The sequence below is a fragment of the Glycine soja genome, chromosome 2 (genome assembly GCF_004193775.1).
Source record: "Glycine soja cultivar W05 chromosome 2, ASM419377v2, whole genome shotgun sequence".
NCBI classification, from domain to species: Eukaryota; Viridiplantae; Streptophyta; class Magnoliopsida; order Fabales; family Fabaceae; genus Glycine; species Glycine soja.
This window is the reverse complement of record NC_041003.1, coordinates 4,444,689-4,468,610: the sequence shown is the minus strand read 5'-3', so window position 1 is coordinate 4,468,610 and position 23,922 is coordinate 4,444,689. Positions and strand designations below refer to the sequence as shown.

Sequence of the window (23,922 nt, the reverse complement as noted above, 5' to 3'; positions counted from 1 at the left end):
ATCCAATTATATAAATCAATTCATAACTAATCATATCTAAATCACTTTAAATCTATTTTAATGGATTGATTTTATATCAAAATTTGCTTTTTTAAATTATTTTAAATCCAATCCAAATAATTGTATATGGATTAAGTATTTTATTGGATTTTTAAATTCATATTAATGTTTTTTTTACTGACGTCGGTCGACGATATTTTTCAGGTGACATCAAATAAAAGTATTTTTTTATCAACGTCAGCTAAGATTTTTTCAACTAACATTGGTCAAGGGTATTTTTTATCGATATTGGTTGGAAGCGTTCTTCAACCTAGGCCGAGTATGATTTTTTCATTTGACATTGGTCAATAATATTTTTTGATCAATATCGATTAAGGCTGCTTTTGATCGAAATTAGTCATGTTTTTTTTACTGACATCAATCGAGGGTATTTTTGGGTCAATGTTAGGCAAAACTTTTTTTTTCGATGTCAGCCAAAAATAATCTAGCCAATGACAACCAAAAAGCCCTGAATGACATTTGCTAGAAAACAACCCTCATAGATCTAAATCACCCCTCTAGCATCATCATCATGATCGTGTAATGACTCACCTTAAAGGGTGACGCTCAACCTAATCACAAACCACACAAACAATTCAAAGACATACATTTCACAAATACATTCAAGACATTAAAAGGAAACACAAGTAAATAGAATGCATACCAACAAGGTGTGACATAATTGGTAGATTATCTTTTTTGTTTGAGCATGTGGTTAGGAGTTCAATTTCTGCTCCATGTATATGAAAAAATATATGTTGGAAGAGATCAATTTCTTAGATATCAGCTGAAAGATAGTTACGCTCATCCAAAAAAATGCATTTATATATGATTAATTATGTCACCTCAACACATCACATCCAAATTAATCAAATGTTTCATACATATAGGCACACATGCAATAAGATGTACATTGTAAATATAGCTCTAGACTAATTAACAAGATTTTTACTTTTAAAATTTTTTTAAATTGGAAATAGTAATTAAGAAGAGTAAACCCAATTTTGCGAATAGGCTGGTAGTAACATATATACATATACTCTTAACGAGAAAGAGATAGGAAAAAATAAAAGGAGAGAAAATTGATCGATATAACACAATGACAAATGAAGAGAGAAATTTAAAGAAAAATGAAAAGAATGTGAGATGGAAGAACATTTATGTGTATAAATATAATAACTCCTCTCTTAACAATCTCTTTTTGATGACGGAAGTTTATATTGGTTAAAATTCATCGAGTCTCGTTCTGAAAATAATGAATGAATCTCACTTGAATTTTAATTAACAAGAAAAAAATGTTGAAAAGATAATATTAAAAAGTGTGTTATTAACATTTAAAAAAAATTATAATTTGGTTATGCATATTAGAATAGAGGACTTTAAGTTTCATTTTAATAAAATGGGGGGCTTTAAGTTTTAATAACTGAAAATATATGAAAAATGAAGAAGTAGATCAAGTCAGTCATGGAATGAGATATGATCTATAGAAAGGAAGGTTCCATCCATATTTCCCATATCATACCTAGCTATGAAGTTTCTGCAAACTTTGAGTCTACGATACTTAACAGCTGTTTAAAACCCAAAACATAATAAACTCGACGAGTAACTAAAATAAAAATAGGTAATGCAAGGTGGGGTGCGAAGGAGAAGAAAGAAACCTACCTTTTTGCCTAAGGTAAAAAACAAAAACAACAAAAAGAAAAGAAACAAAAACATGACCAAAAAGAGAAAAGAAAAGCTAGGGAATGACATCACCTACGGGGGGAACAACCATCAAGTCATGCGCAACTCTAGTGGTCCTTCCTCCTTTTATATATGGATTATACCCTTTCCATTGCTCTCTCTCCTATAACAGAGTTTTTCTTGTCACTCTCTCTCTCATCATGTTGTTCTCTTCCTCATTGTTTCAATATTCGTCTTCTCTATTACTTTGTCCTTCACCTCATCATCATCATTAATTTTGTGCACTTCTTCGTCATTTCACTTCTCTCTAAACACTAACAACACTGATTATCAGGTGAGCTGATTACTCTCTACATGCCAAATCCAAATTAACATCACATAAACAACCAACTTCATCGTTCAACCAATAATTAACACCAATTGTATGTTATGCATTTTTCACCCCTTGTGCTTTAATTCCACCTCACAAGACACGCAGCTTAAAGCTAGGTTATTGTTATTCATAAAAAAATTACATTTGAAAGGATTTTATAATTATTTGTTTTGGTTTGTTTTCTCATCAGTGTTTGCTCTTTCCGGTGCATAGTTCATTCAATCCTTGCTGCACTATTGATAATATTAGTGTTAAATAAAAGTATTAATATTGCACGCTGTTGTATTTTATTTATATCTATTTTTTTACCAACAGATAAACTCAATATACATTCTCCCAAACTGGTTCATGAACCTAGTTAAAACTATAAGTTTATATTTTTTATTTTATGTTTAATTTGGTCGTCATGATGAATCCATTCATCTATAACTAGCCGTCCAAGACATGGAAATTTGGAAATGTCTTTGTTATTTATTCCTCCTTATGGTATAAAACAAAGAAGGTTTAAAAGAAATAAATATATGGGTGGAAATTGTTGTGAATGAAAAGGCAAGTTAGAACTAGAAGTATCAGACACAATGGGCAAAGGGTACCCCAAATCCAAAAGTTGTAGTAGTTTAGGGTTAGTCTTTTCTTACAGTCCCGTCGAGGTAATTGTTCAGATGTGCCGTGAAAATTCTCGACAAAGGGACAACAGAGTCAGAGGGCCAGCTTCCACAATGAGACACACTTTGGCTATGAATCTAACCTCAACTTTTCCTTTTTATTATTATCCCTTCCTTCTCCCGTGGCAGGCCTTGATCCAATAGAACGGTGCCTCTCTTTTTGTCCCTCAAGCTTTTCCCTTTCGAGAAACGCGTGCCAATTTCTGATAACGTCATCTCATCAACCCTTTATACTACACTATACATTCTCTTTCTTTATTAGACTATTAGTTTCACTTTCACTCTTATAATTAATTATATTTCTACAGTACTTTTTTTAAAAATCTTTTTACCTTTTCTTTTTTACATCATTTATCACACTTCTTTTTCTATTTCTCTTCTTTCCCCCACTTCCTACAACTACAATACTACTCCAGCACCTATATTATCTATAACCTAATAATATATATCTTTAACATTTTTTTCTACATCATATCACTTATTATTTTATATTTTTTTTTATCTCTTCTCCTTTCTCTTGATTTAGATGAGCTCTAGTATACAAGGGCTTATAATAAAAGGATAGAATTTAAACTCCCTCTTCCTTTATATATACCATGAAAAAGGTATATAATAAGGATAGTGCAAAAATGTAAGTCTATAATATCATTACTGAAAAGTTCAGTGTTTTTTCATATATCAAAGGTATTTTTTGAAACATAATTTTTTAACCCTAGCTTATCATGTTTATTTATTTACAAATTTATAATATGTTCCGATTATTAATTCACGAATATGCATAATTATGAATGGTAACGTGGATAGGGAAACCCCGTTTCTTGATGAATGATTCCCGCCATTCACCAACACAAGACAGCATGATTAGCACAAGCCTCTAGCTGTCCGTTTTCTCGCAGACCCTCTTCACAAACAGAGGTCTAATAAACTCCTCCTCATGGTTTTCATCAAAACCTAACTCTCATGATTTGGTTCTTTCTTTTCTCCGTAGTAGAAAAAAAAAATCATTATTGTTTCTCAAATTATGGGTTTTGTTTATAATTAAACACGCGCTTATATATTTTTATTTCCCTTTTCAATTCAATTCCCTTTGATGAGTACTGCTATCCACCAAATGAGATGATGGTTATCTCTGATAACACTTGTCACCTTTTCACCAAGAGGACAACTCCTATTATATATATTTTCTTTTGTTGGGCTTTGCCTTTTTAGCTTTTTGGTTACTGAAGTGTTATGTTATCTCTTGCATTGGTTTCTCTTCTTTCACCCTCTCTTTTCTCTCTCACATTATACATATTCATCATATATACACAGACCTTGCTAGATTTATTTCTCCATGCTTATAATTTATACATGATGGAGAAAGTCAAGGGTGGAAGGTATTAATGGTGGTGGTGAATTTGATGCAGTTCCAGTAATTGCTATATATGATGGAGTCATGTGTCCCACCGGGGTTTCGGTTCCACCCAACAGATGAAGAGCTTGTGGGTTACTATCTGAGGAAGAAAGTTGCTTCTCAGAAGATTGATCTTGACGTTATCAAAGAGATCGACCTATATCGTATTGAACCATGGGATCTACAAGGTACGCACACATAACTAAACATATATATATATATATATATATATATATATATATATATATATATATATATTACGTATAGACTATAGTACTACAAAGTATATATGCATAAGATATATACTTCATGTTTACTTCAATTTATTCTAAAAGAAATAATCTTCTATTTGTATCGGCTAATTAGTAGTCTTTTAAAATAAAAAAGAAACAATTACTACCATGTACAGCTTCTTCACTCCTTTCCGAATCAAATTAGGGTTTTTATTGTAAAATTGATCATATTGTTAAAGAAATATGGTCTAGCAAAGCTAGATCTTAGTTTATGGTTTTAATTTAATTTTGGAGAGATGGTTGTGAATGATTTGGGTTTGGCAGAGATATGCAGGATTGGGTACGAGGAGCAGAATGAGTGGTATTTCTTTAGCCACAAAGATAAGAAATATCCAACTGGGACAAGAACCAACAGAGCCACCATGGCAGGGTTTTGGAAGGCGACAGGAAGAGACAAATCGGTGTATGAAAGCATCAAACTTATTGGCATGAGAAAGACCCTCGTTTTCTACAAAGGAAGAGCCCCTAATGGACAAAAAACTGATTGGATCATGCACGAGTATAGGCTTGAAACCGTTGAGAATGGACCTCCACAGGTAATAAGCATCTCTATATATTTAACATACATTCATACATAGTGCACATATACCATTAACATATACCCTTTTACGTATTGTGTGTCAATTGTTGCTTACTAAACTATATTAAATTATTAATTATTTGTGTGTTTGTGCGGTTGAATTTGAGATGTTAAGTTCACACTTGATGAGTGAGTTTAGATGGCCCCCAATTTAGTCAATTACACATAATTATCACATAGATTTCACTACCCTAACCAACCTTGTCCTATTTCACACACGCAAACAAGGATAGTTTTTGGAATTCGAGATGAATCACTATTTCTAACTTAGTTTAGTCTTAACCACTTCCAAAGGGTTTTTCCGATTATCAAGTAATTCCTTCATCTTAGTTTGGTCTCGTGTGTGCCTTTTGTTTCTGCATCAGTGCAGATTAAGCACTTGATTGGTTCCCCCGAAACTCATTTTATAATTTAATAGACCCTAACAACTTTTGCTTTCGTAGACCACTAAGTGAGTATTCTCTCCCAAGGCACGTACAAGCTTTCTAGTTCTACCTATTTGCTACAGAACTTTTACCAACAAGAAGTCAAAGTCACTACTTTCAAAAGCGTATAATTGAACTTTTTTTCTTTTTCTTTTGTGCTGGACTTTTAATTCTTGCCATTTTTCTTGTGAAACGTACAAACCCATCTTCTTCGTTATTTACCCTTATATGGTAAAAGAAAAATTGTGGAAGAAAGGAAGAGAATTTCTACCTTGACTCTAGTCTAACATATTGATCAGCCTTGGGGTAACCGTGTCTACCCCAAATGTTTTATCAAACTTTTAATTTAGAGTAGCTTAGATAAATATCCTAGGTTACTCCTAATAACTTTATTGGCTACCCTCAAATTCGTTTGCTTGTTAGTTTTTTATATAACCTTGTTAATTATTTTTTATTATCAACATACAAAACATTGAGAAATTAAGAATTAACTTTAATATTTTCTGTTTTTATTTTTTTATTTTTCATTAATCTTATTGTTTGTTTGGCTACCCCAATGAATTTTTTCTCACCCCACCCCTACACCCTTCGTGTACGTAACAAGCAGCATCCAATATAGCCAATATTTTCTCAGAGGAAGAAAATATTACAGAGCTAAAATTCTTTCTCAAACAACTTGTAAGAATTTTCTGGTTATTATCGTTTTGAAGTCAAACCTGTAGGATCGATTCAAACCACGTGTCCTTTTTGCATGTCTCTTCTCGTCTTTTCGGTTGAAAACTGATACATCAGCTAGAAAAAACTAATGATTAAGAAATAAAATGTCACCACTTACAATCCTTTTTTTGGCTAATATATATGTCAATTTTAATTAAGAGGACAAAAGGGGAACAGATAAAGAATTTCATTATCAAACATGTCATAAGCCACAATAATACTTTTTTTTAATTATTTGACTAAACTGACTACTATTTCTCTCCAAACAGACTGAAAATTTGCAAAAGCTAATGGGAAAAACACTCCTAAAAAGATAAACAGAAACTTTCCCTTTTTTCCCCTTTCAAAACACTTATAAGTTGACCTAGTCAAGTCAAACATAATACATTCCAAGAGAAAAGTGAAACCAATTAAGTCCACAAAAGTCTCATCTTAGCTTTACAACATGTAATCGAGTGTGTGTGTGTGTGCAGGAGGAAGGATGGGTGGTATGCAGAGCATTCAAGAAAAGAACAACAAACGGCCAAACAAAGACTATTGAACGATGGGATCGAAACTACTTATACGATGAACAAGCATGTGGTAGTGTCAGCAGCACTGTGGTGGACCATAATATTGACCTTATGGTAAGGCAACAACAACCTCAGAGGTTTTCAGCAGCTCAAAATTTCCTGTACAAGCAAGAAGAGATCATAGAAGAAGGTAATAATAATTTGAGCTTCATGCATGCAGAACAACATTTGGTGCAGCTTCCTCAGCTAGAAAGTCCTTCTTTGCCACTAGCAAAGAAGCAAAGCTCAGTAATGTCCCTAATAGCAGAGAATATTATTAATAACGAAGATATTGATAATATTTCTCAAAAGGGTTTATCCCACAACACTGCAAAGAAAGTGACTACTGATTGGAGAGCTCTTGACAAGTTTGTGGCTTCTCAGTTGAGTCATGAAGAGAGGCATGAATTAATAGGTGTGTCAAGCTTTGCAACTCATCACACTACTACTAGCTCGGACATGGCATTGTTGCTACTGCAGAATAATAGTAGGGAAAATGAAAGGAATTACAAGTTCAACCCGTTTTTGAATACAAGCTCAACATCAGACTGTGACATTGGGATATGCGTATTTGAAAAATGAAGGGTGTAGGATTAATTAATTTATTTGTTGCAATGGTAGTATTGTAGTAACTATATAAATGGTTTTATGGATGTTGAGACATGTGATCATATGTAATAATTTTAATTTGTAAAAATGTGTGGAGGAGTGAGAATTTATAATCTCTCTCTCTCTCTCTGCTCCACCAGCGTGAGACACGAGTGCGGTGTGTCAGTGTAAATTGAGATTCATGCACCTAATATGACTCCAGCACCTAAGTAGTTTAACATTTAAATTATCACAAAAACATAATATTGTGCTATATATGGCTTAATTAATAAGTCCTCTAGTGCCTAGCTACTGCACAAAATAGTGATATTCCATGCTCTTACAGAATGCTGTATTCAACTTTAGAGTATATCATGTGCCCTTTTCGTTAAGCATGCATGTTGGAACATTCCGCTGCTTAATGTCTTGATAGCTATTTGTGTTCTTGGGCTTTTCATGTTTAGAGGTCACTTGCATATGCTGAAAGGATGCGTCTACAAATATTTTTTGGAAGGCATTTGAATTCTGCAATTTTATTTGTATCATGCACTTTTTATTGTATTCTGAAATGCTGATTTTTAAATGTAAATTTATATTTCGGAATTTAACAGGAGGTACTGGATTTAATAGTGGAAGGACAAGAAACAAATGTCTTTTTCGAAACGAATGCAAATACCCCCATTAACCTAATTAACATGCTCTGATATTTTATGGACTTAAAGCAAATCAATATACAAGGAATTTTTATCTACAAATTTTATAAAATATAAATATATATTCCTGTGAAAAATTAGATATGTAATTGTATTAAAATGGTATATTTCTTACATACAAATATTTTCTCTATTTATAAAAGTTGGAGATTTGACATTAACCACTAATATCATCAATTAATTTATATAATTGAGGTGTAATTAAATCTTAGCTTATAAGTCAATATTGTAGAATTAAGTTAGACTTATTCACGTTCTAAGTAGTATCAATGTCTATTCTAATAATTATTATTGGGTCTATTATGTCATGTGCTATCAAGCCATTATCCTATCATCAACAAATGTTTAGTCTTTCAAATTTTACACTCAATATGTGAGTTGAAAATGATAATTAATATTTTGATTCTATTAATAACTGTAATTTATAGGAACATAATTTCTGATTTAGAGGAAATAAAAATATCTTCTATTTATGTGTAATTAATCTATTTAAACATGTTTGTCGTGTACTTTAATAGACGATTTTCATTAAATTGTATCTTTGTTTCTCCTATTTTAACCTATATCTAAGTCTTGATAAAGATATTACAAAAATTATGCCTCACCAAGGACCCACTACATGTCCCTAGTGGACTCTTTGCACTCACTCTTGATTGAAGATCTTTCTATGTCTCTAGATATTATCGTTGTAACATATCCTATCGTCACAACATGTTCCTTCCCTATGCATTCTCACTTTTGATTGTTTTAATCTCAACTCTCTCTCTTATTTTATCTTGCATATAAGGTATAAATATAAAATAAAACTAATATCTTATCTTATAAATATAAGGTCAAACTAATATGTTTAAAATTAGAAGACAAAAAAAATATCCCATCTTATCTAAACCATATATGTTTTCTATTTTTGTCAAATATTTTTTATGATAAATATCTATATTTATATTTTAGGGATGTTACAATTTTAATCCAATGTTGACTTTATATGACTAACATGGTTGGTAGGTAATTTTGTTCTTAATACATGTGGTTATAAGTTTGATACGAAAAAAATATATTAAGAAAGATCAATGTCTTAAATAAATTTCAGCACTTCAAAGAATTAGTCTTTTAACCTAAGGATACTCTGGTTAAAAAAAAAAAGCATTTACCTTATATGTAAATAATATGTGTTGCGGACATCTAAGGTTAAGCTCAATTAAAAAGGATCTAATAAGGTTTAGGTAATTTAGACTTTATTGTATCTAATAGGGTATGAGCATTTAATGTGTAGAGATTCTATCTTTATGATGGATTAAGATAAAAATACTTAAAAGATAATCCTAGGATCATCTATTAAATAGGTTATGATCCTCACGTAACACGTATGCTTATAGCATTCTCATCTTTTTTGACATCCTATTACCAGAGACATGAAAAAAGCTAAAGAGTTTTCTCAAGGAAATACATAACGATCTGAAAATCCAAATCACACAACTCTTGAGAGCATTTGGTGGCGCCATAAATTTAAGTAAGCTTCCATTTTATTTTTTAATGATTAACATGATAATTCTGTATTTATAGATGATGCTTTTAATTTCATCTAAGAATCTATTTTGGTTCCAATAATTGGTATTCTAAGAAACTCAAATAAGTCACTTAAAATATAATCCACTAAATATAAATAGTTAATATAATTGTTATTAAAATATAAGCTCACATTAGATTATATATAGCTGATGATCAGACAAGCATAAAGGGGGAAAACAACCAAATGGATGTGGGGGAAAGGTTAAAAATAAGCTCAAGAACTGAAGTTGAAAAGTATTGCACCAATCACATTTAGAATGTATAAACAGAAATTGGGTGCATGAATTAGATTGATCGTTGTCATATCCTCAGCATGGAGTGTATGAACAAAATGGTGCATGAATTAGATTGATCATAGTCATGGTCAGCATGGGCATATCTCGGTGAGAGTTTTGGTGGGTCCGTGTGTTGTCTAGCATGCGCTGTGCACTATGGTTCCTGTTTCGCATGCTTTGTCTTATTGGTCACAAATTGCCCCTCCTAGTCCCATCCCATGCATAGGTTTTTCTTTCCCCTTGTTCAAAAGTTCATTTTCTTTACTATTAATCTCTCTTACACCAGCCCCTTTGTAATAAACCTTTTTTTTATAAGCAAGACACCCATTTACAAGTGTGCATATATATATATATATATATATATATATATATATATATATATAAACCTTGTTTAATTTGAAGTAGTGTATATCAAAATACAGCTATACAACCTAGCCGATAACATATTTACACTACAGAAAATTTGACTTCTTTTCCTATTGTAAACCTTTTTGCCAAGTGATTCATTAACTGCAAAAACAATTTTCATTTCTTAAATAAATAAAAAGGTTAAGTGTAAGGATTATCTTCATAAACATATATATAGCTTTTAATTAACAAAAAACTAACTTTTAATAAGGATATTATAAGCTTATATTAATAGTATACTGTATCTTAATAACATTATATATATATATATATATATATATATATATAAACATTCATGAAAACGTCAAATTGTTTTTTTTATATGCGCTGTTGATATATATACGTGCCCCCTATGTCCACACGACCACACTCAATCGACGCTCCGCGAGTTCAGGCGATGTTTTTTGAAGAAGAGGATCATCAACGTGAGAGAAGAGTCGCGAGTTCGAGAACAGAGTTTTTGAAACTTTTAGGTGGAAGAGAGAATGAATGTCATAAAGGAAATACATAAATGTTTTGGAAGGTTTTTCGATCATAAATAGAATTTCAATTTCTAACATTTTAGAAGGAAATTGAAATTTCATATTTTTAGTTATTTAAAATTTTGTTTTAAAATTTCAAAAATTTAAATTTTTCATGAAAAAACACTCAAACAATGAATTTTAGATTACAAAAATTTAAATTCTCTTGATAAATTACTTTCTTCCGTTAAAATTATCTATCCAAACGCACTCTTAGAGAAAAGATAAATGAGTCTTTTTATCTTTTAAAAGGTAGAAATGTAGAAGTAATTAAGTTGCTAGCGCAATTTCGGTTCAAAATATGATAACCAGATAAAGCCTTCCTTAAAGGAACAAAACACATAATTAAAATCTCTAACAACGAACTAAGCTTAACCTATTTAAGCATTTTTTTTTCTTACATACTAGAATTTACTCATTAGGGTCAGCTTACGCCTTAGTGATAGAGAAGTTGGATAGTTCGCATGAGGTAGAATCTAGCCTGGTTGTCTCTATAGTCTATGGTACGTACATGCACAAAAAAAGAAAAATACTTGAACTTGTATGAGTTCTATCTTCCTTTCACTGGTTCTTTATAGAGATAAATTATTTTTTCAAGAAATACATCAAATAATTCTTGCAACAAATATTCAGGCCGACCCAAGCATAATTGAAGCAGTTGAAGTCCTTGCATCGGCCCCTCTAAGAAAGAAAAAAAAAGATTGTCTAGTATTAGTATTTGTATTAATTTTTACTACTAGTGAGGACTTCAGGGACTAATTTAGGTTGCATGATCCATTTGTAGTTCTTTAACAAGGAGGACCAAGTGCTTAACTCTCACCGAAGGATGTGTCATCCTTTTTTAATTTGACATCCTAAATCACCCTTCACTAAATTTTAGGGAAGCATAATTTATTATTCAAACATTAAAAAAAATCAATGAACTGTAGTATGACACGTACATTATATATTTTTTATTTTTTATTTTATATAAATACATTTAAAAATTAAAGAAATATATTTTTATTTTTCAATTTTATGTTTAAATAATTTCCCAGGGAGGCATCATGCTTCCAAGATAATGGACAACATTGAAAACTAGTCTAGTTGTACTCCTAAACATTTCAGCCTGTTTGCCACTAGAGAGAGAATAGCCGCAACTCACGACAGCACCATATCTCCCAATACTTCTGTGCCATTTTCCCCATATAATGATAGCTAAATTTTGATAACTTTATTCGTGTTTCTTTTTTAGGAAACTTTATTCGTGCTGATTAACCCTAGAAATGCCTGTTAATCTTACCAATAGTTATATTTTTATTACTCTATAAAGTGATAAATATTTTGTCTTGAAATGGTTTCAAAAACATATTTTCTCCGTTCTAAGTGACAGGTTATTTTAAGTTGAAAAAAAAAATAAAAAAATAAAAGAGAGTTCAGAGTTTAGGGGATTAAAAATCAATTAAAGAACCCGAAAAATAACCAATTTACGTAAGAGTTCAGAGTCCAACAAATCAATTAAAGAAAACAAATCTATAAAATTCGATGAATGGATTAAAATAAAAAACAAGTTTAGGGGAATCTAGTACCTTGATCACATAATTCAGTGCTACAAAATTTCAGAAAACTCATCACGGTAAAATATTTTCCAGGGTTTATGTAGGATCCCCCTCATATCCAATGCACATAAAAGCCATATCAATTTGTCTTCCTCACCTCTCCATCAACGAAGAAAAGGAAACCACAACGTGGGGGGAAAAAATTGTTATCAATAATAGTTTCTTTGAGTTTGACTTTGATAGTCATACATGATACATTACTAATGTAAAAAAAATTTACATGCTCAATCAATAAAAAATTTCCGTGATACATTATTAATTTCTCTTAGATTTATCCTTATTACATCCGATATCTTCCATCTTCGATTCCTAAAAAAAAATCTTTTGATTTTTGGCTTTGGTATGCCGATCCTTCCTTTTAGGCTTAAAAAATGTTATATCAACCCTTCCTTAAGGGTCTCAGTAATATTAAAAATGAAATAATATCGGGTGTGATAAGAAATTAACTTAATACTTTATCACCTTTGGAGAACTTGCCCAAAATACGAAACGAAACATGCTGTGTTATGATTGGCAGTAGCACAATGAAAAAGTAATTGTCATGAACACATGCCGGCTCGATCTCAGTTGAAAGGGATATTATATGCTCATATATGGAGGCCAACAGTGAGTGTCCACGTTCTCGCTTTTGGAGAATAGGGTGAAGAGGAAAAAGGATGACGAACATGGCTAAGTGACCAAAACAATAATGCCTTCTTTCAAAAATAGAAAAATGATGCCTATGATGGCACGCAGTTATGCTCCTTCATAACCTTCTCATGGTGTGTAAGGATAAGAAAATTTAAATAATAAAAAAATAAGAGTTTGAGAAAATATTAGTACTTAACACGTTTTCTCAAAATATTCTTTATTATTAATTAAAATTTATATAAATCTCATTAAATATGTGTGTCACAGTTTATATTGAGTGGTAGTTTTGTCTCATCTAACAATATTCTTCATACGCAAGATCAAGGAATTAAATCTTTATTAAGATGTTCAAAAATTTAAATTATCTATTAACTATGTTGAACTCTATTGGTTATATTGAGTGCTTATTTTTAAAATAGTAAGGTTCACATCATCTTTCACTAATAATAAATAAAATGTTTTACTAATATTTTTAATACAAAATAAGTTACAATTTTTTTCTGAACGAATGTTTAAGTATAATTATTTTTTAATTTTGGAAAGATAAAATATACACTTTAATATATATGTGTGTACTTTTTAGTGATGATGAATGACTCACCACAAATTTCTAAGAGAATTTTTTTCACTTTTTATCTTTTAATGTTATTGGTAACCGATTTTAAATAACTTACATTCAAGTTTAGGATCCTTAAAATGTTTTAAATACTCCTATTATAAAGTTTAGAACTAAAAAAAAACTTCATTTTCTGTTTGAATTGTCAATCAATATTAAATTTCAAAATTGTCTATCAATGATGCTAAGACAGAGTGTGTTATCCCTATAAAACTTATTCACATGAAAAATAACTAAAACATATTGTGAATTACTTTATTAAGAGAGTATAAATTTTTTAAAATATTTAAATTAACAAAATAATATATTTTAAATATCATCTTATAAGGGGAGTATGACCCAACCCATACAGAAGGTTAGCCTATATTATGAGAACACAACTCAACTCGCGAAGAATGGAATATGAATATACATATATAATCACTATAGTACTACAAAAATAATTTTATATAGAAGTCATTTAACAGCACTTAATAAACAAAAAGCGCTATAAGAATGGAAGAAAAAATCGCCGACTGTGGATAACTGTTGGCGTAAACACTACTAAATATAGCAGTTACATTTTTTAATTTCTTTAAAATATATAAGGCTTAATTGATTTTTTCATCTGTACAATATATTACTTTTTTTTCGTCCCTCCATAAACATTAGTTTGTAGTCCCTATAATGTATAGATGTTCCATTTTTAGTCCCTGCTTTTAATGTTTGTTACAAAAATGAGGATGCGGCTGACAACTTTCATTTGGCTTTGCCACATAGGTCGAGTAAGTCATGTACTCATGTCACAAAATAAAATAAAAAATTACAATCTCATGTTGCATCTATAAAAATTATCAATATCCTTTCGTGAACATTGCATTGACCATTCTCGTAAATCCAATAAACGATGTCCCTGGAGGTTCTATTTATAGAACAAAGAAAACTCTGGATTATAGGGTGTTGAAGGAAGCTAGTTAAAATCAGGAAACAAAACACCCATCTTAATAGGTAAGCCAATCATCTTTTAGCTAGTTGATGAAGGTGTCTCACCAAATCTCCTTAGGGAACATCATGCAGCCCAAAAAGGAGGCAAATTTTTGTAAGTTCAGATAGAAACTAATCCTTTGTCAAAATAAGTCTCAGCCACTTCTGTATACGTACGTAAAGCAATTTTCTATGGACAAAGAGTATAGTGGGGAAATAAATTTCTTTGTGTATGGTACATAAAAATTAATGATTTTTAGATTGATCTTCTTCCATGTTATTATGGTGCACCATTTACATCTTACCACCACCTCTCTTCTTCTCCCTAATAGAGCTGAGAGAAAAGGAAAGAGAAGAGAAATCTGAGATTGAGAAATCTTGTATTATTCAATCCAACTAAAAAAGTTGTTACAAGATTGTTTATATAAACAATTATGCTAACTGTCAACTAATTCTAACAAACTTGAGTTAGTTAACATACAACAGAAAAAGAACTCACTACTAACCATAGTGAGCATCTAGAATACAACAGAAAGAGTAAAAAACATGAGTAAAGTATGCTCTTATACTCCCCAACTACTCTGCCACCAACCACCGTTCGTCGTCACCAGTGATAATTTCTGACAACAGTGCTCACTCCATACAAATTTTTAGTACATACAGAAAAATCAATGAGGATTACTTTCACATTTGTTTTGCAATTTCTGCTCACGATTAAAGCTCATGTTTTTTTGTTTAGCCACAAGAAATTCAATGAATCCCCAGGAGTGAGGAAATTCACATGAACATAGCCTGGACATGATCTATAAGGTCAATATACGTTTTTGCACGCATTGAAATCAGTTTTTGCACATTTATAAGGTCAATATACGTTTTAAAGTTATCTCATATTTCATATTAGATAACAAAATTAGTTTCATATTTGTTTGTGTGACGCAATTTTCTACATCATTATCGACTACAGCGATGCATAGTTGTATAACTTGGGTCAAGCTTGCATCTTCTTGAACATTTTAGATCTACATTTTAGAACTAAATAAATTAGAGTGACTTGAAAAAACGAGTTACAAAACAAGCTATCTTTCCCATCTTTGTAACCCAGATCTGGGTTTGATTTCTTTGTAACATTTTTCCCCATCTTTAAAGTGTCTTGTAACTTTCCAATCTAGCTAGATCTATTGATTTCGTTTATGGGGGTTTGCATTTTGAAGATAATTAGACTGGAACTCAAGATAGAGGAAGGGGACACCGCCACAACATTTTCAACGAAGGTTTTCAACAGAGTGAAATCTGGATTGAAGGGAGGAAAGAAGAGGTTTACGATCGTGATGCATTGGAACTCCGACACCGACCGGTGGTGCATGATGATGATGATGATGTGTCTGGACACAACCAAAAAAACACAGCTTGTGGCGTTGTTGCCAGGGCATTATGACCTCTCTCTTCCGTACGATTGTTATACTGTTATACCGCCAACATCGACAAGTTCAACACTCCAGAGCTAGACTTCAATGAGATTCGCCAACACCTCTATGCCACTCATGCCCACCACTCTATGCCATTAACAAACACCACTGTCGAAGTTCAAGCCGACGATGCATAGTTATGATGCAAGTAGCTTAGTTTCCAGATCTGTCGAGATTGTGGTGTGGAGGGTGCACTGTTGCCAAAAATCATCTTCGTTCGGGGCGAACGGTGGCAGGTGACAGAGTCACGGGAAAGAAAACAGGTGGTGGTAAGGTGTGAATAAATAAGAGGACATGTTTAAAAATATGGGGTTGAAGAACTTAAACAAGGGATGTCTTTTTTTTAAAAAAAATCAAACATCCATCAGAGTCATATTCGAAACCTAATGTACTTTTTTATATGCCAGTAATTTGAACTGATTATATTTTTTAATAGACTTTTATTCGAAAGTATTAAAATGGCCTTTTTATTTATGTTGAATAGGACAAAACAAAATGGACTGTTGTCAAACTAAGACTGAATTATCCCTGACCTTTGCCTCGGGTGGAGAGAAGGTTAGCATTTCCCCTTTATATACATACATATCAAGCCAAACAAAGAGGATAACTGCAAGTGTTTAAACAGAAGACACGCACACAAAAACATACGTGTCTCCTATCAGTATCACATTTTACAATAATATACATAATTGTCTCTTATCTGTATCGCATTCACAGCTCACCATACAATAGAATTTAAGTATAACAACAACAAAAAAAGCAGTAGAAGCAGCAGCTTAAAAACTAAGAAGCTAAAAGAAAACACTTCTATATATTCTAAAATAAGACCCCATGAAAATCCTAGTAAATTTATACTGAAAATGGAATGCATGACTAACAAATCTTCTGCATCCTACTCATCTTCAGACCAAGTTTTGTTCCAGTATCTCTAACACAACCTATATGCATTACACATTACATCTTAGACTGATTTTGGTGAATTTTGTGATTTTTGAACAAATTGGTAGAGCTCAGAATAAATTATATTACACCTCGAACTTCTAGGTATTACATAACTTAATCATTTAATATTCAAGAGGCAGGCACTGACCATGCTACATCAAAAGAAGCACTCAAATCACGTTGCACCCACCACCTATTCACTGCAAAATAAATTCTAAAAAAGCTACAGAAAGAGAAGTAACCTGGTAATCGTCACAGCAAAACGAAGATCTTTCAACAGTTCCATTTGATTCATGGTTCACAATGTTTCACAAAACCGTCCGAAATAAATTTCAGACAATTAAAACAGTCAGAAACATCCTTAGCTGCCCTCGGCATTAGGTATTCACACTCAAAATCAACAGCAATTTTATTCTCAGTCCACACCAAAGCTACATTGGAAAGTAAAAAATATGGAGATCTCCTCAAGGAAACCCAACTTAGTAATTACTCAAGAGCATCATAAGGAATCAAATCAATCATACAGATCATTTGCTCCATAACCATAACATTATCCATGAACATCATGCCAAATGAAAGTCAGCCTTTCACTGTATTTAGTCCCTAGTCTCATCTCCCAGTATATTCAGTGAACATAAAGTTCTCTATATAAAGGCTGCTTCTGTATGGATATCAATAAATATTTGAAGGATCTCGGCCAATCATAAGAACTCCAAAATATGGTAAAGCTTTCAGTTCAGATCAAAATTGGCTCCTAATAATGAAAGTAAACTGTAGCTAAACTCTCCAAAAGTCATCCATAAGAATCACAAGAGCCTCAATATTCATATTCAAATATCAAACCTTGCCTATCACTTCATAAAAAGATAAATCCATCACTCGAAAGTTTTTTTGCTTCCAATAGTCCTTTAAGCTTTCCAATCACCAAAGTTATATTTGATGGGTCAAAGATTAATATTGTAAATTCAACAAAGCATCCTCAAATACAAGTCCCTGATCTCATCATACCTAAGTTGTTAAAGAAAATCTAGCCCATTCTATATAAATCTCATTAATACCTTACTCCAGGACCTGAAAGACAACCTACCCTACAATCATTAAACAATTTAGTCTATACCACCTATGCCCAAATAGATATAGATATATAGAAAAAACCAGGTGGAAGAGGAATAACAGAGAAGTGTATAAAATAAATATGCAACTTCAGAATTGTATGCTCAAGCCGCAAGCTTATATTTGAAGATGTCTATCCCACAATTCCAGATCCTCCTAAACAAGAATAAAAATCCACAAAACATTAGAAGAGAATTCGCTGCTGCAAATTAGAATATAAAATTCTTAAAAATAATCCTTACCAAAGATTCATCACCCTAATAATAGTATCCATGCCCATGTGAGCCATCACCCCCATAATAAGATAAATATGAACCTCTACCATACTGTAGCATGAGTAGCATAATTCGTAACTAATATCACAATTAAACTAAATGAACAAAAAAATAGGTTTGAACAATTTAACTCACATCAGAACCGTAATAGTCAGGAGGGTACTGTCTGCTGCCAGCCCCAAAAGAATCTATAAAAAAAAAAGTTATCAAGAATATAAACATGATGTTATGTAATTAAGTAAGGATAAAAAGAGAGTAAAGGGTAGACCATGGTGATGAGTTCCATGAAATATAGGTGGATCTGCATAATCCAATCGAGGACGTAATCTATTAGGCCCCATGTAATCAGGCTCAGGGTCCTAACAGACAGGAATACAATCAATTCAAAGTAATAAGTATTTTCCAGCAGTAAACAGAAGTAACATAAAATTTGTATGGAAATGCAACCACAAGTATAAACAAAAAAAAAACAAAAAAAAATCTTACAGTCATATAAAATGGACGTTTCATTCCATGCATATTGTCATCATACAGATATGGATCATCAAAATGCCTTCCCATAGAAGGCATGTCAAACTGTCCACCTGGGGAGTAGGGCCTCCTTGGAGGAATAGGCTCAATAGGGCCTCCATCGGGAATACCATACCATGCTCTATCATGATAAGGTCTAGATGGTCCAGCAAATGCAGCACCTCGGCTACCTGCATAATGTCCACCCCTCACAGCTCCTGCTTTACAGTATAGTCAAATATTAAAATCATTCAAAACCTCCACATCAATACATTACATGCCACAATAAACTAGAACTAAAATATTTAGCAAGAAGCTCAACAAATAACCTTGTGGACCAAATTGCCTTTGACGGAAATCTGGATGCATACTAAAATCATGGTCATCCTGAAAACCCATTCTTCCAATTTGGCTGTGCCCACCACGATAGAAACTCCTGCTCCAGTTGAAATTCCCCCTGTTGTTGAAGGGCTGTCTTCCCCGCCCAAACCCCCTTCCTGTAGTAGGGATTGTGATTAGATAATTCAAATAATGGTGTCAACAAGATAATTTAAGTTCCAAGTTAATTGGTGTAGAAAAAAATTATTAACCTGGTCTTGAAAAGGCTCCACTCCTAGCATGACTTATTTGGAACCCACCACACATACCACCTTTGACAGCCTGTGTTTTAGGCAGAGGATTTGAAAGTCTAGCTCTCACTTTTATCTGAAAAGCATGGCAAAAAATTTGTTCTTATTGACCAAATGGAAAATATGCAAAATCAAATTAACATTAAAAGAAAATAAAATATAGAATATTAGATAGGTGTAAGTAGAATGAAAATTAATCCCAAAATAGTGATACTGATACAGATACAGTCATAAAAATTAAGCTTTTGAGATAGACTGAGGGTGGAGAGGGAGCCAAGAATATCAATAAACATGGTCATCAAACTCTCAAATCAACATGGTCGACAAATTCTAGGTTGTAAATGGATTTAACTCACTCTCAAACTCATTAGTCTTTTCCTGGTAGAATTGAATAGACTTGGTCAGAAGCACAACCTAAAGCTTTAGATGAGTTTTACAAAGAGCTCAGCACAAAAAATGAAGAATGTAAGATATATTTGTTTGCCAAAAATAGAGAAAGAAAAACAAGAAATTTTAATCAAGATGTATTAAGAATCAAGAAGGGAAAGTTTTGATCTCAAATCAAGATATTCAAGAGAGATAGGAGAGTTATTTTTATAAGCTTTTCAATGATGGACAAGGATAGGCTCGTAATATGAAAGGACTATAAATCCAAGAGAATGAACAAAATTTGGCTTACTGCCATGGAATTTGAATTGGAGAGGTAAAACAAATCCTCAAGACAATAGACAGTGGTAAAATTGTGGGTCCAGAATAAATGGTATTTCTATTGAAATTTGGAAGTGTATAGGAAAAGAAGGGATCATTTAGCTCACCTAAGATATTTAATGAAATTTTGAGATCTACAAAGATGCCAGATGAGTGGAGAAACAGCACTTCGGTTCCTTTTAAGAACAAGCGAGGTAATCAAACTCAAGAGTTTATGTAAACTTGTGGAACTTCCATAGACTGGACTCAACTCATAAAAGCTAACTCGAGGTATGGTTTAACTTATATATATTGTTTGACAATATTTATAAAGAAATAAACAATAAGATTTTCATTACAATCAAACATTAATAAAAAAGAAAAGTAATAAAAAAAACATCTTTGAGAACATTAGGTTTTCTAAATGTTAAGTTTATATCATGTAAACTTGTATCAGTTTAAAAGTTGAGTCTACGAACACCGCAAGAGTTTAACACGAGTTTGGATGAGATTTTTTCCAAGGAGATAACCACTTATTTTTCAAAAACAGTCTAGAAAGTCTTTATATCTCCAAAATAAATTGAACCAAACCACATAGACTCGAGTTTGACAATCTTATTTAAAAGGCAATTTCTTTCCAAATCACTACAATTTAAAAATAAAGCAGTTGAAGTTGATAGGATTCGACTCTTCCCTACATTGCTGAAAACCAGCAGAAGGGTAAGCAATGGAAAGAATAATTCTGTACGAATATAAAATCATGGTCAAGTAGCAAACAAGACTATATACCTTTGATGCCCCATCACCCAATTCTGATTTATTTACGCCATCAACACAAGCTACAGCAGCTTCATGTGTAGAAAAATCAACAAATCCATAATCCTTCCTCTTAGCTGAAGACATATTCCGTGCTAGCACAATTCTTACAACTTCACCATAAGATTTAAACAGCTCCCTCACATGATCTTCGTCCCAATGTGGAGGGAGACCATTAATAAACACAGACTTCACCTGTGCCATTATCTCTGGGTCTGGTTCACGTATGGGTTCAGCAAAGGCTACCTTAGCTGTTCGCTCAGCATGGCCAAACATAACATCGGGCTTTTGAAGCCTCTTATATGCAAGCATGGCATCTGCATGACAAGAGAACTCTAGGAATGCAAAGCCCCAGCTCAAGCCCTCATGCTGAACATCTGGGACAAGCGTAATGTTTTCAACCCCTTCAATACCATAATCCTTCAGCTTCTGTTTAATCTGTCACCCATATATTAAGAAATAAGTTAACCAAGCCAGGGAAGTGAATACATGCAACAGAAAAAACTGCTGTACACTTACAGCTTCTTTGGTCCAAGTATTGCAAATATTTCCCAAGAATAATGTGTCATTATCCTCACTAGGTGCAGTGCCACACCGTTTGCCATGTATCTGTAAAAAATGGGAGGTAAAAAATAAAAACACACCATAAAAGAAAGCAAAGAGAGCATAAAATCAAAGAAATAAACAATCACATAAAGAAACATACAACAGGGTTCTTCATTTCAGACAAAGCTTTCTTTGCATGCTCCTTATCAGAAAACTTCACAAAAGCATAGCCCTTGTTTTTATTTGTTGAAGAATTCTTATGCAATCTGACTTCAACTATCTCCCCGATCCTCTGAAAAACCTTTCTCAGATCTTCCTCTGTAGCATCACGATCCAATCCACCAACAAAAATCTCGTGTTCTTTTTTAATCTTTCGCTGATTTGCAATAGCCTCCAATTCCCTATGCTCCTCCTCCAATGCCGAAGTTTCTTCTGGAGGTTCCTCTGGATCTTCTTCAGGGTTTTCTTCTGGATCTTCAACAAGCTCCACCTTCCCTTGTTCTCCAAGATCTGAATTTTCACCAATCTTTGGTCCTTCACCGCCATCTTTAATAGGATTAGCATCTTCTTTTTGCATCTGGGCTTCACCTTCTACACCAAAAGACTCAGAGTTCTCTTCATGTCCAAAAAGGTTTGTTTCCTCTCCCTTTGCTTTCTCTGGCTCCTGCTCTTTCAACTTTTCCTTTCCTTTGTCTCCTTTCTGTTCTTTCAATTCAACATTTCCTTTCTCTCCTTCCAGTTCTGTCAACTCTTCCTCACCTTTTTCTCCTTCCAGTTCTTTCAACTCTTCCTTTCCTTTCTCTCCTTCCAGTTCTTTCAACTCTTCCTTCCCGTTGTCTCCTTCCTGTTTTTTCAACTCTTCCTTCCCTTTGTCCCCCTCTTGATCTTTCAACTCTTCCTTCCATTTCTCTCCCTCCTTTTCACCAGTACAATCTTCATTATCCGCAGATATATTGAGATCCACAATAGGTCGCCCTGGTCGCCTAAAAGAAACAGAAGCATCCCAGCAAGCAGCTACTTCAACTTCCATTACATCATTTTCCTTTCCCACAGATTCACAAACCTTTTGAACAAGTTCATCCACTTCCATCGACTTACGATCCGTCTCATCAGACAATCCAACAGAACCAACACCTTTTCCCCCCTCCTTCTCACCCTCAACATTATCTGCATCAACCACTCCAACATCTTCCACTTTCTCTGCTACCTCGGTATCATCTTCAATTGGAGTTTCATCAGCTACTGCCTCACATTGTTCTTCCGAATTCGGAGTATTGATTGCTTTACTTCTCGATCTCCCCGGAGTCTTCTTTTTCACAGATTTTGCGCTGCTAGCACTGCCTAACGATTTCTGTTCCACTGTTATTCAGAACAAATAAGGTCAAAATAAATAAAGAATCAACAGTTTCAGACAAAAAATAAAGGAATAAATAAATACAAATTACAGGGAAATCATAAAAGAAAAAACGAACTCCCCAATTACAACATCGTCATGGATGAAAGAAACTTGAAATCCTGAAAACATAGGGGTTTCAGTGTAAAGTCTTGTTTTTTTTTTTTTCATTTTCTCATCCAATCGAGACAGTTTCATCTTCCTCACAAACTAAAATTCGGAGACGGATAAAAGAAAGAAGAAGAAAAAAAGAACGCTTACGAGGAGATTGATCGGGGTTGGAATCGGGTGCGGGCGAGAGCTCGTTCTTCTTGGTGGCTCTGGTTTTGGTGGCGGTGGTGCGCTTGGCCGCAGGGGATTTCTTCGGCGGCGTCTTCTTAGGGGTTGCGGATTTGGAGGCGGAATCGGCGTTTCGAGTTCTCATGATTGATCGAATGAAAGTGAAGTTTCCAGTTTCCAATTCTTTGAAAACGTCGAATTTCTCAAATCGAATAGCGGGGACAATTCAATCCTCCCTGCTCACTTTAATTTTGCATTGTAATTTTTTTGTGTTTTTTTTTAATAGTTTTTCCTTGTAATTTTGGTTAGGCTTAAATAAACTTTTTGTCTTGTAAAATAATGACTTTTAATTTTCTTTTGATTTCCATCTTATAGTATCTATTTATTACTCCTATTATTTATCTATCCTATTATTCTATCTATCTATTAATCTATTTCTTATCATTTTATTACTTTATACTTACAATATTTTTTATAACAATTACTCGTTTATTTATATTATATTACTGTTTTATGTCACTTATTTATAAAAAATAATATTCAATAATTTATGCAAGCATCTATAATCATAAGCATAGTTATTATTATGGTTTTTTTAATTATATTTAATTAATTTTAAAACATTTAAGATAATAATGTGTTCGATATTATATAAAAATAAATTTA

General features: G+C 32.8%; 2 protein-coding genes across 2 annotated transcripts; one reads left to right on the top strand and one right to left on the bottom strand.

Moving 5' to 3' along the window:
- The first annotated feature begins 3,903 nt into the window (after window positions 1–3,903).
- LOC114381667 (NAC domain-containing protein 37-like) lies at window positions 3,904–7,699 on the top strand. Its single transcript, XM_028340909.1, has 3 exons — window positions 3,904–4,341; window positions 4,711–4,982; window positions 6,642–7,699. The coding sequence occupies exons 1-3, from the start codon at window positions 4,185–4,187 to the stop codon at window positions 7,299–7,301; spliced, it is 1,089 nt and encodes a 362-aa protein (XP_028196710.1). The 5' UTR covers window positions 3,904–4,184; the 3' UTR covers window positions 7,302–7,699.
- An 8,912-nt stretch (window positions 7,700–16,611) lies between these two features.
- On the bottom strand, window positions 16,612–23,530 carry LOC114381657 (nucleolin-like). The gene is made up of 11 exons (XM_028340903.1): window positions 23,239–23,530; window positions 21,745–22,943; window positions 21,558–21,647; window positions 21,012–21,476; window positions 19,497–19,611; window positions 19,236–19,403; window positions 18,883–19,124; window positions 18,665–18,755; window positions 18,532–18,584; window positions 18,364–18,447; window positions 16,612–18,277 (listed from the first exon to the last, which is right to left on the bottom strand). The coding sequence occupies exons 1-10, from the start codon at window positions 23,399–23,401 to the stop codon at window positions 18,379–18,381; spliced, it is 2,655 nt and encodes an 884-aa protein (XP_028196704.1). The 5' UTR covers window positions 23,402–23,530; the 3' UTR covers window positions 16,612–18,277; window positions 18,364–18,378.
- Between the last annotated feature and the right edge of the window lie 392 nt (window positions 23,531–23,922).

What these genes read in the sequence shown, in the direction of transcription:
- LOC114381667 (XM_028340909.1), top strand. Translation starts at nt 4,185, where the DNA reads ATGATGGAGTCATGTGTCCCACCGGGGTTTCGGTTCCACCCAACAGAT. An exon ending in TGAACCATGGGATCTACAAG is followed by an intron (nt 4,342 to 4,710) that starts GTACGCACACAT and finishes TGGGTTTGGCAG; the next exon opens with AGATATGCAGGATTGGGTAC. An exon ending in TTGAGAATGGACCTCCACAG is followed by an intron (nt 4,983 to 6,641) that starts GTAATAAGCATC and finishes GTGTGTGTGCAG; the next exon opens with GAGGAAGGATGGGTGGTATG.
- LOC114381657 (XM_028340903.1), bottom strand. Translation starts at nt 23,401, where the DNA reads ATGAGAACTCGAAACGCCGATTCCGCCTCCAAATCCGCAACCCCTAAG. An exon ending in AAGGCAATTTGGTCCACAAG is followed by an intron (nt 19,125 to 19,235) that starts GTTATTTGTTGA and finishes ACTGTAAAGCAG; the next exon opens with GAGCTGTGAGGGGTGGACAT. An exon ending in AACGTCCATTTTATATGACT is followed by an intron (nt 18,756 to 18,882) that starts GTAAGATTTTTT and finishes CCTGTCTGTTAG; the next exon opens with GACCCTGAGCCTGATTACAT.